This window comes from Mya arenaria, chromosome 4 (assembly GCF_026914265.1).
Source record: "Mya arenaria isolate MELC-2E11 chromosome 4, ASM2691426v1".
Classification (NCBI taxonomy): domain Eukaryota; kingdom Metazoa; phylum Mollusca; class Bivalvia; order Myida; family Myidae; genus Mya; species Mya arenaria.
This window is the reverse complement of record NC_069125.1, coordinates 37,335,111-37,353,725: the sequence shown is the minus strand read 5'-3', so window position 1 is coordinate 37,353,725 and position 18,615 is coordinate 37,335,111. Positions and strand designations below refer to the sequence as shown.

At 33.2% G+C, this 18,615-nt stretch overlaps 1 protein-coding gene across 2 annotated transcripts in view; it reads left to right on the top strand.

The window, feature by feature from the left end:
* Positions 1–18,367, top strand: part of LOC128232920 (uncharacterized) — a 29,488-nt gene extending 11,121 nt beyond the window's left edge. For both annotated transcript variants that reach the window (XM_052946722.1, XM_052946723.1), the window contains 9 exons: positions 5,391–5,441; positions 7,005–7,369; positions 8,641–8,825; positions 9,663–9,776; positions 11,623–11,812; positions 12,251–12,331; positions 13,030–13,114; positions 15,130–15,206; positions 15,744–18,367. In XM_052946722.1, coding sequence (XP_052802682.1) covers positions 5,391–5,441; positions 7,005–7,369; positions 8,641–8,825; positions 9,663–9,776; positions 11,623–11,812; positions 12,251–12,331; positions 13,030–13,114; positions 15,130–15,206; positions 15,744–15,914 — 1,319 coding nt within the window. In that variant the 3' untranslated portion in view covers positions 15,915–18,367. The remainder of the gene's footprint in view (positions 1–5,390; positions 5,442–7,004; positions 7,370–8,640; positions 8,826–9,662; positions 9,777–11,622; positions 11,813–12,250; positions 12,332–13,029; positions 13,115–15,129; positions 15,207–15,743) is intronic.
* Positions 18,368–18,615: the final 248 nt, after the last annotated feature.

Below are 18,615 nucleotides of genomic sequence, written 5' to 3'. Positions count from 1 at the left end.
ATGTTTTCTTAATCCCTTGATTGCCCTTGTTGTTTGTTTAATCCTCAAATAAATATATCACACTTCCTTTTCAACAGGCAATAAATCGTTTAGAATGGGTAGTAACTAATTAAATTGTCACAGTGGTGTATACAGTTAGGTAATCTAGCCAGGCATTGTAAAGATAAAAATCAATAATCTTCGTCTGTGAAACTTGGTAACTATGAAAGTTATGATTGATGTCCTTTGGGTGTCCGAAAATTAGGTACGCAAAATAAATTATTTTGGGAAATAATTATGGGGCTCCAAATATTTAGAGTGTCCGAACGCTTAGGTGAATTACGGTAACTTTAATCGAAAAATATTTTTGTTGAAATTATAAACGTCTTACAATATACCGTATCCCGATCTTCAACTGCCGTTTTAACCCGTATATACTCGATCAATATGACGCGAGTAACATCCCTTTCTACATAAATCTAAACAAACTCTCGGCTTGAAATTAACCTCAGAAAAAAAGTTAAAAAAATTGTTACTGGGTATTATACGCAGGCATTTTTTTGCATCAAAATCTGAGGGAAAAAAGTGCGTCTAATACCCAGTCATTTACGGTAACGTTTGCCTTTTTCCAATCGCTTGGTACGTCTCCCGTAGACATCGACTTCACAAACAAGTCATACAATGGTAAATACAGTTCCTCAGCACATTCTTTCAAAAAGTAAGGATGGCAACTATCTGGGCCGCATGATTTGGAAGTATTCAATGTTTTCAAAATCTTTAACACATTGTCTGCACTAAAGTGTACATCATGAATAAAATTTTCTTTATCAACCTTCCGACTGAAATTGGGCAATTCTTCATTCCCTTCTGTAGTAAACACAGATGAAAAAAAGTCATTTAATACTCTAGCTTTCTCTGCATCACCAGTTATAGTATTCCCTTCCTTATCTTTTAAATCTGCAATTGAGGTTTTACTTTTAGTCTCTCCTTTAATAAAACTCCAAAACGACTTTGGAGACTTTTTGGTACTTTCCACAACACCTTTCTGGTACTTTTTCTTTGAAAAACGAATGGCTGTAGTTACCTGATTTCTAGCTCTACAATATTTCTGATAGTCTACATAACTACGTGAAAATGTAAATCTTTTCCATAAATGGTATTTCTTTTTAAGTTTCCTAAGACAATAATAGTCCATCCATTTGGGCTTGATTATTCCTTTCTTAATACTTGATTTTGGTATGTATGTATCTATACAGTGACCTATATGTCCTAGAATAAATTGCCATGCATCATCCACATTCATGTCCTTTATATCTTGCCACGAAACTTCTGACAAATATTTACGTATTTCTTCATAACTTCCTTTATAAAATTTTGGATAATTTGACTCTTCTCGTCTTCTTTCAATTTCACATGGTAATTTAAAGATCATACCAATATGGTCACTAGCACCCAAGCTATTACAATACTTGATGTCTTCAACCACCGACAGATTATCCGTAAAAATTAGGTCTAAACAGCTGGGCTCTTGTCCATCTCTGTACCGGGTAAAATTGTCAACATGTTGTGCTAGGAAGTTATCTCTAATACACTCCAAAAACAGAAAAGACGGATGGGTTTCACTCTTATTAACTGTCCAGTCACTCCAATCAATTTCTGGAAAATTGAAATCTCCAAGTATCATCAGCTTTTTGTAGTTTAAATTTGCTGCAGTTGATATAAGATCATTCAATTTCTTATAATTGTCCACACTACAATTTGGTGATTTGTAAACTCCACCTATGAGTATTTTGTCCATATTTTGCAATCTTATTTCACACCAAACAGATTCTAAGAAGTCACAATTTTTCAATACTTGACAATAGTCTGCTGGAATGTCATTTCTAATGTAGATAAAAACTCCCCGACTGTTTTCTTTAGTATTACTGGTAAAACACTGGAAACCTCTCAGTTGATATTGACTACTGTGAATGCTTGTTGCCATCATTGACTTTGGAAAAGTTTCTGTAATAACAATTATGTCTATATTTCCTTCACCCACAATTGTCTCCAATTCATCAATCTTGTTCAGTAAACTGTCAGCATTTGTATAATATATTCGAAACTCTTCTCCACTTTTCTTCTGATCAAGGTCATCAAATAAGTCTGCATCAAAAGATAGGTCAATGGAGTCATCATCCTGAACAGTATCCACAAAAAACAGTACAGTTGAGTCAGAATCAGAATTGGAACTAGACGCCTGACAAGCCTCAGCCTCAGAATACAAAAAAGTCGATTCAGATTCATAATTAGGAGTGTCACTCACCTCAATACTTTGATCTACATCCACTTCAATGTTCATCAGCTTTGTTTTATCAACAGTACTATTTTCAATTCTATTACCACTCTTTCTCTTTGAAGAAATTAAAGCGTTATCATGAAAGCATGATTCTTCATCTCTCTGACTAGAATTATCACTATTAGAACACAATTTCTTGTCTCTTGTTGAACTTATATTGTAACTTATAACATTTGAACTTTTAGAACAATTAACTGGAACATATTTACATATATATTTCTCTCCATCATGGTCATTGTCCGCCACCCCCGCCTCTCCCAGACTGGGAGGGGGGAAAGATTCTACCACCCTGACTTGCAGAATAACTGTGATCTCTGCCAGGCAACTTCACAATTCTCCCCTTTCTTATCGCCAAATTCCTCTCTCCTTCTTTTTCCCGTCTTCTCTTTTCTTGTCGCAAATGAAACGCTTCCTTCCTCTGCACTTGAGTAAGGTCAGGCGTGATAAAGACTCTTGAGTATTTCTCATTGTTTTTAAGCCCACTAGCTCTGCTCAGTACTTTCCTCTTTACATCAAAATCTCCGACAGTAAATCTAACAGGTCTGGGTTTGTCCCTATCCTCTGACATCTTCCCCAGTCTCACTACATTTTCAACTTCAATCCCCAAGTTTAACGTACCATTAAGGATGTCCAACACAGTGTCCAGGTCTTCTTCTTTCTTTTCACTTTCCTTCAGTTGATGGATCACAATATTTAATTTCTTCTCCTCAATCTCTTTTTCTTCAAACTTCATCTCATTAAGCACTTGTCTAATCATTTCCTTATCACATCCATTTGTTTCTTTCTCAAGGTTCTCCATTCTAATTTCCATGTCCGAGAGTTTTGCCATGATTCTAGTGGCTGTCGGCATGGCTATCCTGCAATGCGAGCAATGCCAGAGAACACTAGATTCCTTCCCTATGTCATTGAATAGAGATGACTTCAATTTAGAACACTTCAGGCAGAATGAGTTTTCACAGAAGTTGCAGTTTATGCACTTAAATTTTGGTCCAAACTCAGCTTGGCAATCTAAACATGCGCTCGGCTGCGACGACATGACGATATTTCAAGTAATTTACCCAAAATAAAATTAATCCAGAAAAGTAAACACAACAATAGATGATTCTTCTTCAATATTACAGAGTTACTTTGCCAAAAAACACATTTTGAAACCCGATGCTTTTAGATATTCGAAAAATTAAACACGAACGATTTTTTTTCCATCTGACCAAACCGGAAGCGGAACTGATCCGTTTGTCATTTTGTGATATTTCGGAACGGAATTGTATTTTCTTTATACCAAAGGATAAAATCACTTAAATATTTCTGTGTGTAGACCTGTTTACACGGGGATACACTAAGAATTGGAATTTGCTGTACAGTTTCAGACTACAGAAAAAGTCTTTTTAAAAGAGGAGAATGTGGATTTGGCTTGTTTGTCTTAAAAGCAATAAAGTTATACCAATATATCGCATACCATTTTAATGGGCATTGGCTCCTCTTTTCATGTCACCCATTTTAAAATGGATTGTTTGTATGTTGATTAAGAAACAAAAAATGACTTGACTGTGAAATCTGGTAAGTTTGAGTTACATACCTCGTTTTTTTTCTTGTATATCAAAGACATTTAATTTCTTTAGATGTGTTGTTTATCTCAATATATGTACCCAAAATGATATTAATCAACATTTTAGTCACAAACAATGTGCCAGATGCCTTATGTTTTGCCAGTGCAGTTTCAGTGACTATAAAAGCACTACAAAAGTATATATGCTCATATTAAAATCATGCATATATAATAATTTATGTGTAGTTTTTATTTAAAAGTGCAGTGTCAAATACTGTGGAGTTACTGTTGAAGAATATATTTACATTGGTGTGAATCAGTTGACTTGTGGCGTTTAGGGGGTAAAATGAATATCCAAAATTGATGTTAAAAAAAGTTCCTTAAACATGCATTATGCACCAGTCATTTGTAACCACGGCCCCCAGGTCAGGGGTTATAAAGGGGATAACGAGAGAAAACATAATGGGCCGTGTATTTACCTTCCTGGTGGCCCCGCAGTGCTGAGTGAATGCAGTGTTTTTATTTTTGCGCCGAAAATAGTGGGGAATGGGCCTTACCTCAGGGTACAGGGATTTGACCAGCAGTTTGTTTCCGCAGGATGGGGTTTTACCAAGGATTAGCTGGACTGAAAGTCAAAGTCCCCGCTATTCTCCAGACCTGGGTGGTGGGCTGGTTACAATTGACTGGTGCATTATTGTGGCTACTTGTGAAAATGACATATTGTTTTGACTTTATTATACAGATCTATTATACAACAGGCAGTATGGAGTGAGAAACAAGTGTGCACAACTTCAAAACATTCATTCTTTAAATGTTTCAGAAAAAAAGAAAAATATACGAAAAATCCATCTTATTTTTATTTTTTTTCTCGACGCTCATTTTTCGACATCTTTTTCTTTATTTTATTCCCTCCTCCTGGCGCTTATTTTTGAAAACTTTCCCGTAAAACGAAAAATAAAAAACTCTGGCCTAAGTATATACATGTCCTAGGCTCATGTGAAAATGAACCGAGAATTTGAAGAAGAGATCAGTGGTTTCGAGTAAGCTATTACTTCAAAAAAACTGTTTTTGCATATAAAACTTGAGTTAGGAATAACGAGAAATACTATAAAACATAGCAAGCTCATGTGAAGATGTACCTTTGGATTGCATTTTGGGTTATTGGGGGTCAAGACCAGGGTCCATGTTGCAGAAAATTGGGAAACAATTTTGGCTCAGTAACAATTACATTCTCAATAGGTTTAGAATGATGTGCAGTTATTAAACTTGGTTTACAGCAAGCTAATATGAATAATATTTTGGTTTGTTAAGAACAAGATGAAGGTCATTGTATTTATTTAGATATAGGCAAATTTCTTATTGCACGTATGACAAATCAAATTTCACTTAAACTGTAATTGTATCCAAATACTTGGTAATTTTAGATCTATACTGTATTATTTTATGTGTTTTACATTCTGTAAATTGATTCATTTATTATATAATATAGTAAACCATACAATTAAATAGATATTTTCTTTCTTACAGAACACAAGGTCACTGGAAAAGAGTTGATTGATTTAAACCTGCCTTTTCTAGGTAAGTAAAACCAACATGATTTATGCCAAAATTCAAATGATTTGAAAAAGATTCACCTTGTAAACATATTGTTTATTATGATAAAAATCGATCTCGTTTAAACTAGTCCCTTTTTCGAAAAACAAGATTGAGGTAATTTCATAACCTTGTTGTCATTTTCTCTCCCCTTTTACTGATGGGAGACATTTCTTCTTGCAAGGTTGTCTTTTGGTTAGTCTGTCTATCCGTCTGTCTCAAAATTGTGTGGAGCAAGAGTATATCAACTAGAGTGATAATACTTTATAAAAATGTGAAGTATTGCACCTGTTTTTTGTGTTGCTTTACCCAACAATGAACTCAAAACTCATCTTAGATTAAACATGAAACTTGGTACACATGTAGAAGAAAAACATCACTTTAGCAAAATTATTTGAGGAGTTATAGCCCTTGGTCTTCTGAGAAAAACAGACAAGTGTTGGCAATCGTTTGTGATAAAAAAACGCATTTTGTCTGAGAATCTTTTAATAATAAAAATAGATTCAAAGTAACAGCAGTAGCAATACCATATTATATATATACTAGGGATGGCAACAAGTAGTAAAATTGGTACTCGAGTACTCAGACAATCTTTCGATCGAGTACTCGGGTACTCCATTACTCGGAAAAAATGAATTTGTTTTCGGGAAAGATAAGATCGTGTATCATTCATGACTTATATTGTGCGTTGGTCGTATTATTGGTCATTTTCATGTTTAGATTAGACTTGCATTATGTACTTTAACAGAAAATTAAATAAAAGGAAAACAAATGTTGTTTCAGGCTTTTAATTTTGTCTTTTTCATTTCATTTTAATGATTTTTTTATAAGTATGCACTGCAAATTAGCTACAATATAGCTGGAATGTTAATCCCGGATTTTATTCGAGCGTCTAGATAATCGAGATTTATAATGAACAACAATCAGAATTACAATGAACGAACATTAATATCTTACATAAAAAGGTAATATATGAAATACTTCGTACTGTATTATTGTTGTTTACCTCATTAATATTCATAATTTTTGATTTAAGATATCAACCAATCAATTGTGATAATCATTGCAAAAATAGTTAAAATACGCCCATTAAGAAATCAATGCTCGTAACGGTCACTACTTGTTCACCCGTTAGTGTCCTTTGTTTGGTGAAAGGTCTCTAATTGGTAAACAATAGAATTGTGTGGGTGAAAGTACCGCTATCAAAACTTCACTAATTGACATTAGTGCTACCGTAAATTGTCCTCTTGGCAACTAACCAGATCTGATACTTCGTCTGTAAATCGTGTATTTGGTGATATTATTAAAAAAAACAACGAGTACTCGAGTAGTGATTTGGTACTCAAGTACTCAGACGTTTGATCGAGTAATCGAGTACTCAGGTACTCGTTGCCATCCCTAATATATACATATGGAAGTTGCTATATATATCAGTTTTAATGGGAAGGATTACTCCTAGTATTAATAGAAACATTGTTTAAAAAACGTTTATGTACATGGTAATAATGGAATTATGTTCTCAAATGACAATTTTTGTCTCTTATATAGAGAGTTATGATCACATAACTCTGGATGATCGCGAAATTCTCCTGTCAGAAATCTACCTTCTTTTGAATCCCTCAACAATCCACGCAAGTGAAGAGGATTTGACCCGATTAAAATCGCCTGTAGAAAAACGTAAATTCTACGCTGCAATGGAAGTTGCTCAAGTAAAGAGTGCAACGCTACCAAGGTCGGCCTCAAACTTTGTATACCCGTCCCATCAGGTGCGAACCATCTGTTCGCTCTCACGATCTCCGGCGATGGTCAAACCACGTCACAAGTCAGAATCAGGTGTAGGACGCGTGAAGCCAGATAAGTTGTTCGATGCTCAGCTTTATTCCAAGATGAAGCAGGGCAAGCTAGTGCCAAAGGTATTACATGTATTCTATGATTGAAAGCATTTAGTTTCAGAAATAAAAGAATATTTTTACTCACTTTTACAATAAGCATTGCGAAATATAGGGCCATGCCCAGTGGCCAAACATTCCACAAGAACCTGTTTAAAGGCACAAAAGTGAATGCCTTATATTCGCTAAGAGAGGAACTCATACTGTAAAAATAGCATGCATCAAAATGGATTTATCCACTACCTCACACTTTTTTTTATTTGTGATAGAAAAGAAAGAACTGATAGTTTTCAATGTACATGTTATGATGTTTTTTAGCTCGACTTTTCGAAGAATAAGGAGAGCTATCCTAGTCACCCGAGTGTCGGCGTCGGCGTAACCACTTATGTTAAAGTTTGTGTACCGCCTCAAATATTTTCAAAGTCCATTGACATATGGCTTTGAAACTTGTTCACCATCATGCCCCCAACATGTACACAGGAGGAGGTAACTCTTATCAACCATTTTCGACTTAGATTTTATGTTTAAGTTTGCCTACTACCTCAGATAATTTCGAAGTCCATCGACATATGGCTTTGAAACTTTGCCCACTTGTTCACCATCATGATCTCAACCTGTGTACTGGAGGAGGTCACTGTATCAAGCTTTTTTATAATATTATGCCCTTTTTTTAATTAGAACTTACGTTAAAGTTTGCAAATATTGGCCCTTTATTATTAGACTTAAAAATTCTGGTTGAAATTTTGCTTGTTACCAAATTTATGTTAATATCTCAGCACATCATGTATTGCATTGAAATCTAATCTAACAAAGATCCATGCATGTTTCTCCAAAACTTTTCAATCCTTGCAATGAAAAGCGGCGGAATAGTCTCTGTGACAGCTCTTGTTTAATTTAATTGGATATTTTGAACTTATATCTTCAAAAATAAACAAACTTTTTGTAAAATGTATCTACATTTGCTTTTGTGTTTAAATGCCTATTTAAGAAATGCTATATTTAGTTTGTCTTTTCATGGAAAGAAAAAGTTGTTTTATGACAGCCTTTGGTAGTTTCTGCATCTTATTGCAAAAATTCTTACCCTCGCCTTAACTAAAAATAGTTCAAGATATTCAAATGAAACTGAGTGCATATATTGCCAGTGACATCAGTCACATGTCTAGCAAAGCTCGTTAATCTTGGTTTGATTGTAAACAACATACAAGCATTGTCCATCATTTTGTTGTTTTCTTGTTAACAGACATCCTAGTTATGCGTACGCATTACATGACTATGCTATGACTTTGTACTTTCAGACAAATACATCCAAACCCAAAACCGTATATGATTGTGTAGATACATTTGGAAGCCATTGTGTGCAGTGTTTAACCTTGACCCCAGAACAGCGTGACCTTATAACCATGGTGACGGGATCAGAAGGTCATGTGACCATTTCTGGGATACCTGCTGGTCTTACAGAAAGGCTTCATGTTGGAGACAGGTAGCGATGGAGTTTATATCAACTATTCATATAAGTGAATTTTAGCTTTACAGTTTTTGGTAGAAAAAAGGTTGAGGTTTAGTCATAGCTTTGGTTTGTCAGCAGTGGCAGTGGCTTTGGAGCTGCGCAAACACTTTAACTGTTGCCATGACATAGCAGTATGTATGATTCGATATCTTGTTACAATGGACATGTTTGAAGCCAAAGTAACAGTATGTGTGATTTGTATATCTTGTTACGATGGACATGTTTGAAGCCATAGAAACAGTATGTGTGATTTGTATATCTTGTTACGATGGACATGTTTGAAGCCATAGAAACAGTATGTATGATTTGTATATCTTGTTACAATGGACATGTTTGAAGGCATAAAAACAGTATGTATGATTTGTATATCTTGTTACGATGGACATGTTTGAAGGCATAAAAACAGTATGTATGATTTGTATATCTTGTTACGATGGACATGTTTGAAGGCATAAAAACAGTATGTATGATTTGTATATCTTGTTATGGTGAACAAGCCTGAAGTCATGTTAAAAGTATTAACTATTTATATATCTTTTCATCTTCGTTTTATGACAAGAATTACACCAAACAAGCACCTTGTAATGTCGGTCAAGTGGTACATAGCTGTAAAAGGGATCCCTGTGTATATGTTCTTTCAAGATTTTGAAATGGTATCATTCTTCGAAGTGTAGGAGATAAAATTAGACACCTTGTTCGCCCGTATGTGACTAAAGACACTACAGTTTACCTTGCAGTCAGTAATATTTACTATTGATATGTATGTGTTATTTATTACAAAAACTAATTCAGAAAAATGTCCTGTTTCAGGGTGTTGGAGATAAATGGTCAGCTGGTTAGCCCGCATGTGACAGACGGCAATGAAGGCCACCTGACAACCTTGTTGAACATGCGCACACCCACATCTATTGTAATTCTCTCACAGTGAGTACATCAGTTTTCTTTAGTTTAAACATTGAATATTACAACATGTGAAGAAAGATATGATATCTAACACTAAGTCACTCTCATTGGCACGATGTTGCGCGAGATTGTTGTCTTGTATTGTGGGGGGGGGGGTGGACTAGAGTACCCAGAGAAAACCCACTTGTCCGGCTTGTTGACCAATAACCAAACACACATGGGCCCAGGCCGGGGATCGAACCCGGGTCACCTTTATGAGAAGCGAGTGCGCTAACCACTGCGCTAACCGGACAACCAGTTTTCTTTGACTCCAGGGAGCTATTTCATTTAAGGTCATATTTAAAAGTTAAAATTATATTTGTGTCATATTGTTATGAATTTGCTATATATTTATTTGAATTAAACTTTAAAAGCAACTTGTTGCCATCTTTGTCATTTGTACAAATTTGAGATTACTGAAGTTCTGGCTAAGATCTTTTAACTAAAGTGGCCCTTCAGATCTTTGTCAAAGAAAACAGTCTGAAGTATTTGCCTATTTCTCTATTGCTTTGATCTTAGCAATAGCGAACATAAAAACAAATAAGAATGAAACTTGGTACACATGTTCTCTTTGACTATTTATATTTACCAATCTATGTCATGTAATGCTGTTAATTAACTCTCGGACCCTCGTTTTCATTTTTTAGAAAAAAAATTCTCACAAAAAACTACATCAAGGTTAACAAAGGAAAGCAACCCTCATATTATAAGTGTAAAATTCAATGAACACACAATCTGTAGCTTCTTTGTACCATCAAAGACCATGTTAACTAAGTCCAATATTTGTTGTAATTAGATTGTGTTGCTGGAATTACTTAATAAATGATACTATTAATATTAATGAAAAGAATTGACATTACAATGATTTTATTATATGTTATTTATTCTTATCTTGTATGTATATTAGAGGAATAAATAAATGTAAGTAAATGCTCATTCAGATTTCTGTGTTGAGTCTTATATTATAAATTTCAAAATTTTGCTTAATTTCGCTGTGTAAAAAACACCTGGTCTTATATCAAAATCCCCTTGGGACTCAGACTAAAATCTTCTGGGAAGCCTCACAGAAATATAGCATGTATGAATAATACTGTGCATTTCATTTGAAGCTCTTTGTTCGTGGGGGAGGGTGTAGGGGTTAAAAAGTCGAGGGATTGTATTGTTGGCATAAGCCATAATTTGAAAGCCACTGAAAATATTTAATGGAACAAAGTTTTTTAATGACAGTGTGGCAAGGGTCTTTACTCCGGCTAAATTTGTTTTAGAGTAATGCTCCTTTGTGAACTGAGAAATGAACAAGTGTTGGCCTCAGCTTGTGTTTGCTCTTGTTGTTTATAATATATATAATAGACCCCTGTTTAAACAAAGCTAAAGTGGTGGAAATGTACCACCTGGATTAAGTGGCCACCTGTCGTAAGCAGCCACTTTGACCTTTTCCCAAAGGTGGCCACTAAATACAAGTTTGACTGTATATTATAAATGTCAATATTTTGCTTGATTGCCGCTCGGCTTGAATAAAGATAAATTATAGTTTAATATTGCAAAGTTTTTAATGAGTGTGGCGAGACCCTTTACTCTGGCTAAATTTGTTTTTGAGCAATGGATCTTGGTGAACAGGGAAACGAATAAGTGTTGGCCTCAGCTTGTGTCTGCTCTTGTTATTGTACTATCAGAAATGGGCAAAAAATGGTTGAGAGAAATTTGAGAAGTGTGATTATAAAGTCAAAATAGAGTATAACCATCCTAAAAACATGCGTGTGCATGTAGACATTTGTTTATGTTAATTATCATTGCGTGTCAAACAGTTGTCATTTCAATAAACTTGCAGACATATTGATGAGAATGCAAACAACTGCTCGGAAGAGAAATGGAGAAAGCTTCATACAATCCTGGTCGACTTGCGAGACAGTGAGTCATTTCCGCCGATGGAAACCTCACCATCTATCTTAAACGAACCTGAGCTGTCTGCTGAATCAGCAGAGAAAAAAATGCTGATGAAAAACACACAAGTTTTGCAGGTATGCATGTTATTTTGTCAGAAAGTAAAGTGAGAAAGAGCCCCTTTTTCATCAAATGAAAAACAACAAAGTTCTGCAGGTAAACATGTTTCTATGTTGAAAAGAGATGTGAGAAAAAGTTCCTTTTTCTTCCCATGCTCATGAAAAAGTTATTGTTGCTATTTATTACGTTGGAAATAGTGAGAACAATTCCCATCAAAATTAAGCACATGCTCTGGAAAACACCATAGATTTGTAGGTATGGATATTATTGCGGTGGAAAAAGATGTGAAGAAATCCTTTTGCACAAAATGGTTGTGATATTCACTCACACCTGACCTATTTATAAGTTCAAACAGACGAATGAATGGTTCTTACAATAAAAATACCCACAAAACAAGACTGTGACCTTAAATATTAGAACTGAACCTGAAGCATGGCCTCATGTTTTTATTTTAGAAGGAGGTTCAGCGCCTTGAAGAGAGGGTTGCAGAATTGCAGAGAGAAAACGAGGCGCTGTATGTCGAATCTGAGGACAGGGTGAATTAAATTTTTCACTTGCAATTTCATTAGACATTTTATTTAAAATACTATCAATACTTCTTAAAATTTACTTCAGAATATACGTGTTTATTGTGGCATCTTTCAGTCACCAAAATTTGACTTTGGGTGAACAAGCCTGAAAATCTGACACTTGCGCTTGCAATCAACGTTCTAAACAAGCTCTGCTATATAAATTCCAGAATTTGAACAAGCCCGAAAATTGTTTTACCAGTGCAGGGCTTGTGGGCATGTGCTAATTTCAACCACTGATCTTTGGTTAACAATCTCAAAAATTCATAGACCATGAAGAGCAAAAAGGAGTGAAAATCAGTTAGGGTTCCATCATTTTGGAAAAAGGAGTGAAAATCAGTTAGGGTTCCATCATTTTGGGAATATTGTAACGATGATGGAAAGCATTGTGAAAAAAAAAATTCAAATTAATTTCCATAATGGATGTATTCATAAAATTTCAAGACTAGATTTCATTAAAATCTTTTTTAGTGGAATAAAATGTACAATTAATTTACATGGCAATTTAAAATTAAGACATTCAGTTGTAAAACAATATGTATGAATTAATAAAGCCATGTCAATGAACATCATATTTTAAGAATATCACAAAAGAGAGTTATTCAGATTGTGAGTTTTAAAAACGCTGGTCATGTCCGATTCATTATTATGTGTGCTTTTTGCAGGATGCTATAATGCATGACTTAGAGATGGCCCGGGATAAAGCCATCGAAAAAATGCGAGAATCTAGAACAAATGGCAGCAAAAAAAGTAAGTTCTATTGTTATTATAAGTAACCATAGCCAGTCATTGTATAATTATGCATAGTTTAAAGCTGCACTCTCACAGATTTACCGTTTTTACAACCTTTTTATTTTTTGTCTTGGAAAGAACAAATTTTTGCGTACATATCTGCAAACCAATGATAAAAGATTGCTGACAAAAGATCAGATCGCAGATTTTCATTTTTCCGCTCGAAAGTTAATGTTTTATGGCTTAAACCGTTACTAACGGTTTAAGAAAAATGCATATAACATCAATTTTTTAACTTAAATATAAAATTCTGCGACCTAATTTATTGTCAGCAGTCTTATATGACTGGTTTCCATGCTTTTTCGCAAAAATTGGCTCGTTCCAAGACAAAAAATAATTTTGCGTAGACATCTGCAAACCAATGATAAAAGATTGCTGACAAAAGATCAGATCGCAGATTTTCATTTTCCACTCTAAAATTAATGTGTAATGGCTAACGGTTTAAGAAAAATGCATATAACATCATTTTTTTAACTTAAATATAAAAATCTGCGTTCTAATTTATTGTCAGCGGTCTTATATGACTGGTTTCCATGCATTTTCGCAAAAATTGGCTCATTCCAAGACAAAAAATAAAAAAAAGTTGTCAATCTGTGTAATCTGGCAGCTTTAAGTAGTCTGAAATTCCCTTAAAATATTTATTCATTCTAAACAAAAATATGTACCATTTTATTTGAGCAGACGACTAATTATGCTCATTGGTGTAAATGAATACTTAACAACCTTTCTAATGGTCAGTTTTCAGAACCTTATATGTTAAGTGTATGGGAAATCACCTTAAAACTAAAAACCAAAATCATGTGCAGTATTTAAAACAACATGAATGACTTGAAGGCGTATCTGAACAAAAAATAGTTTTATACAGTTATTACCCATTGTTTACCAAATTACATTTTTAATTTATTTCAAGAGCAATTTGCTTTGAAATGTGAATTATTTTCTTCACCCATATACTTTAAGAATCGCTCTATTTTCAAGATTTTCTTTTTGCCAAAACATTGGCTTAGTTTGAACAAAATATGCATCATAGTTCAACTGAATTACTTGATTTTGTTGATTTACCTCCCTTTATTTTGAAAACAGAAGAAAACCTAACATTATGATTTAATCACAATGAATCTTTCAATAAATTATCTTTATAACACCTTTCTACTTATCTAAGATATCTTTATATTCTTATTCTAGAAAAGCCACTTAATTCCTATTGATTTTGCATTTTTTTTAACATGAATGTGTGAAGAGTTGCCAAGTTAATAATCTGGCATTATAACCACCAATCAAAACAGTTGCAAGACTTTGTCAGCCATCTTTTTGTTGGTTTGTCTTTTTGTTGGTTTGTTTTTATTTAAATTATTATTCCAATAGGAAACCCACTTCTCATCTCTGTAACCATCCATGAGCCCTAAATTTAAGAATTTCTTAAAAAATCTTAAGCAAAACAAGCATAAGTTTCTGACTTCGTTTTGCCTAATAATTTAAACAACTAAACTTGTTTTTTACTTAAAAAAAATTATAAAAAATACTATGATTATCTGGAAGCTATTTGTTTAAAAGTCTCAGTAATCTTAAAAATGAGATAGTTACACAAACTATACCAAAACAAAATAGTAGGCTTAAGTTGATTTTGTTAATAAGGGATTTAAGATTGTTGGAGAAATTGGGGCCCAGACTTGGAATTGAACCCTTTAACTTCTATATTATATGGACTCCTTGGTTAAAAAGGTAGTGCACCTACAGCTGGTGTTATTAAATGACTGTAAAACCTTACTCTCACTACCACTCCGACTCTCACCCAAGAGGTTGTGGGTTCGATCCCCACTGGGGGGACATTTCTCATGGCCTCTGAACATGGACATAAGTACTGGTTTCTGCAGAGGTAACTTACTCAAGCATGAATCTATAAGCAATCAGATTTCATCCCAATCACCCTAAAAAATCAGTATAAGCTAACCTTATTTTCACTGTACCAACAGGTCATATGGAGACCACAGGAGGGTTGGAATACTACAACATGACACTCAGCTCCCTCAACCTGGAGGAGAAATCAAGGGTAATCAGTTTATCATTGGTTCAGTTATGAGTTGTATGCCCTTTCTTTACTTGTTAGGCTAATGTTTGGAAATACATATAACACATACTGAATTAATATTCCCACTTGAAACCTTGTCGATGATCAGTACTTGTTATCGCTTAGGGCTGGTAATCATAAAACATCTTCAGTCATTTCTTAACTTAAGTCAAATTCTTAAAATTTTCATAGTCAAATTAAAAAAAAGTATAAGTAATTTTAGATAAAAGTATGCTTAGACTTTATTCAATAACATCCAAAAAAATGAACATATCAGATAGTATTAAGCTTTTATATTAAATAACCAGTGATATACTTAACTTAGAAAAATGACTTAAGTTAGGAAATGAGTTAAGATGTTTTATGAATACCTTGGAATGGTAAATGGTTCTTTTTTAAATGCAGATTTAAAGAAAAACAGCTTTGAAGAGCTTCAATACTGTATGTTGAATGCTCATCCTTTGAACATAAAATAAATCTTATCTTATCATTTAAGTTAGGCTCATAATTGTTTTACAGGAGGATGCCGTGAACTCTTTAAAAGAAATTGTGATGGAAGCCAGCAAACAGAAGTGGTATCTTGACAGGCTTATCTCCCTTGTGATAGAAGAATCTCCATGGTTACTGGATGAGGTAGATTCAGAACTGGACAGCCTCACTTTGACTAGCCAGTCAGAGGAGTTCTGTTAAATCAGCTGACATGCACGAATCAACGAATCAGAAAAATGATGAAGTTTGAGCTGCATTGTGCAATTTTTGGGTCTTTGTACATATTTATTAAATGAAATAATTATTTTAATATAAAATACAAAAAAAAGAACTTTCAAATGTGTTTAAACTCTTCCAAACATCTTTCTTTCAAAGGATTGTCTTAGGCGTATCATTTTTCTTGACGTTTTATGACACATACGGTAGTTTACTTATTTTTCAAATCAACACCAGATTTCGTTCCAACTTTTTTAGACTGCATTGATAGTGTCTGTTTAAACCAAATTTCCTGAAAGCATGTTTCATTATGATTTAGAATCAGAATTTCTATTTTTAGAATCAGAATTTCTATTTTTAGAATCAGAATTTCTATTTAAGGATAACAACTAAAATGATAAGCTTGTTGGAATATTGATACGTACATGATTCATGTCAATTCATTAACGTAATTGCACTATGGCAAAATGTGCATGACTTGTTAACAGGTATCATACACAATTTGAGAGATATCAACATGAACTTTCAAATATTACTTCCTGAAATGTAATTTGATCGAAACACCAAATAAAATAATTATAAAAGTTTATGTCCAAAGGCTCAAAATTTCGCAATGCTTCAGTCTGAAATGTCTGGACAATTACTGACCAGTGTATTTCAAACTAAAATGTCCATATAAGTGTATTAATACTGACCAACGTTTTTCAAATTCAAATGTAGTGGTTTCAGAAGGGAAAGTTTTTTTGAATTTGCTGACATACAGTAACTAATCAGATAGATGATGACATTTGATTGGTTAACTTTTTAATCTGACACTTAGTGTATAAGCATCTGGACAAACCAATTAGAGGAGTTCTTTTCAATCAGCTGACTAACCAGATGAAAAATCAACATTCGATTGGTGTAATTCAAAATGATTTAGTGCAGCTCAAAATATTGTGTGTGTGTTTTCCGCAAAAAGCAATCTTATAAAGAGTGCTATATAATCATTTACCATTGAGAAAAAAAATATGTTCAGTATTAGATGTGAGTGAAGTTAATTGTTCTTTCAAATTTTGTGTAAAAGATATGATGCCAATTCAAGTTAGTGTGATTAGTAAAAAAAATTAGTAAAAAAGTTGCCATGCATTGAAACAATGTATTTATTTTCTTAGCATTTTGTTATCTAGTCATCCTTTGATAAAGAAATGGTTATTTAGGGATCAAGTATGTTTGCCATATGTATAAAAATGGTTATGTAGGTATCTAGTATATTTGCCATATGTAGATAATATCATTTTATGTTAATCACTATTATTTTATATATTATTATTTATTATTATTTTAGACAGGGCTTTCAGCGACCTGTGTTGTTATTTTCTGTGTTGTTTATTGGTAAATCACTAAATCATATTTGTGTGGTTATTTATTTACTCACTTAAATTAATTTATTTCATTGATTTAGTAACCTTTTAAACTTAAAAAAATATTTTGTTAATAGTGAAGAATTTGGAGACATATATATTTCAATTCTATTTTTTCAACAAAAGAAATTAAGCCACAATTTGGTGCTGAATATTTTTAGACTTTTTACTATTCTTTATTTTTTTGTTATAAATACTTCCATGACTATGGATCGTGTTCAAATTATTGTTTTCTTAAATAGGTGCAGGGTATAATACAGTCATGACAGATGGAATTTTGTTATTAAAAATAAATACATATATATTTAAAAGTATATATATCTTTATAGTTTGTTTGTAGAATAATAGATTATTACATCATTTTATTTTTTTATTATTTATAATATACCAACAAAAGGTACCATCTCAATAAACATTACTTGTAGATTGTTGATATTTGCACAACAGTTTCATGATTATACTCGGTTAAATCAGGTTGCGAATTTAAAACCTTTTGAAAGATTCAACTTATGTTAGCTGTCCAATGATTAATGGTGCACCAATTTTAAACCTCGCAACATTGAGAAAAAGAAAAAAAAGACCACGTAAAAGTATCTTAAAAATCTACTTTTGTTATGATTTCAAGAATTTCTTTTAGTCTTCAAACCTTAATAATTGCATCATTAACATTTTCAGGTCCATGTCTGACATGAAAAAATTAACATTTCATATAATATTCCATTTCCCTTGATTCTTTATTATCATTTTCAGCTTCTTATTACTTTTATTTTGGCTCAATTTTTAGTTGTTTTTTTACATTTGTTTCATAGTTATACAAATAATATGCATGTGCATGTTTTTAATGGTTGAAGAAAACTTTATATTTTCTCTTATTTAGGACCATTTGTGTTGCCATATCTGGTATACAATTTGTGTTCAAATTCTATTTTATGTAGTTGTTTATGTTAAGATCTGTAAGTATTATATTTGCAATAAATTACAATCACATTATTACATAGCTTAATATATGTTATATATGATATTAAATATTAAATGCTTGAAGTTTTGTTTTTAAAATTTACTTTTTTGAAGGTAAACGTAAAGGTATTTGTCATAGCCTTTCACTAAATCATGCCAATAATCAGGAGGTTTGATAAGAGACCAAAAGAACGTTCCAATAAATAATGCCCATCATCAGCAGGTTTGATAAGAGACCATAAGAATATAACACTAAATCATGCCCATCATCAGCAGGTTTGATAAGAAACCATAAGAACCTTCCACTAAATCATGCCCATCATCAG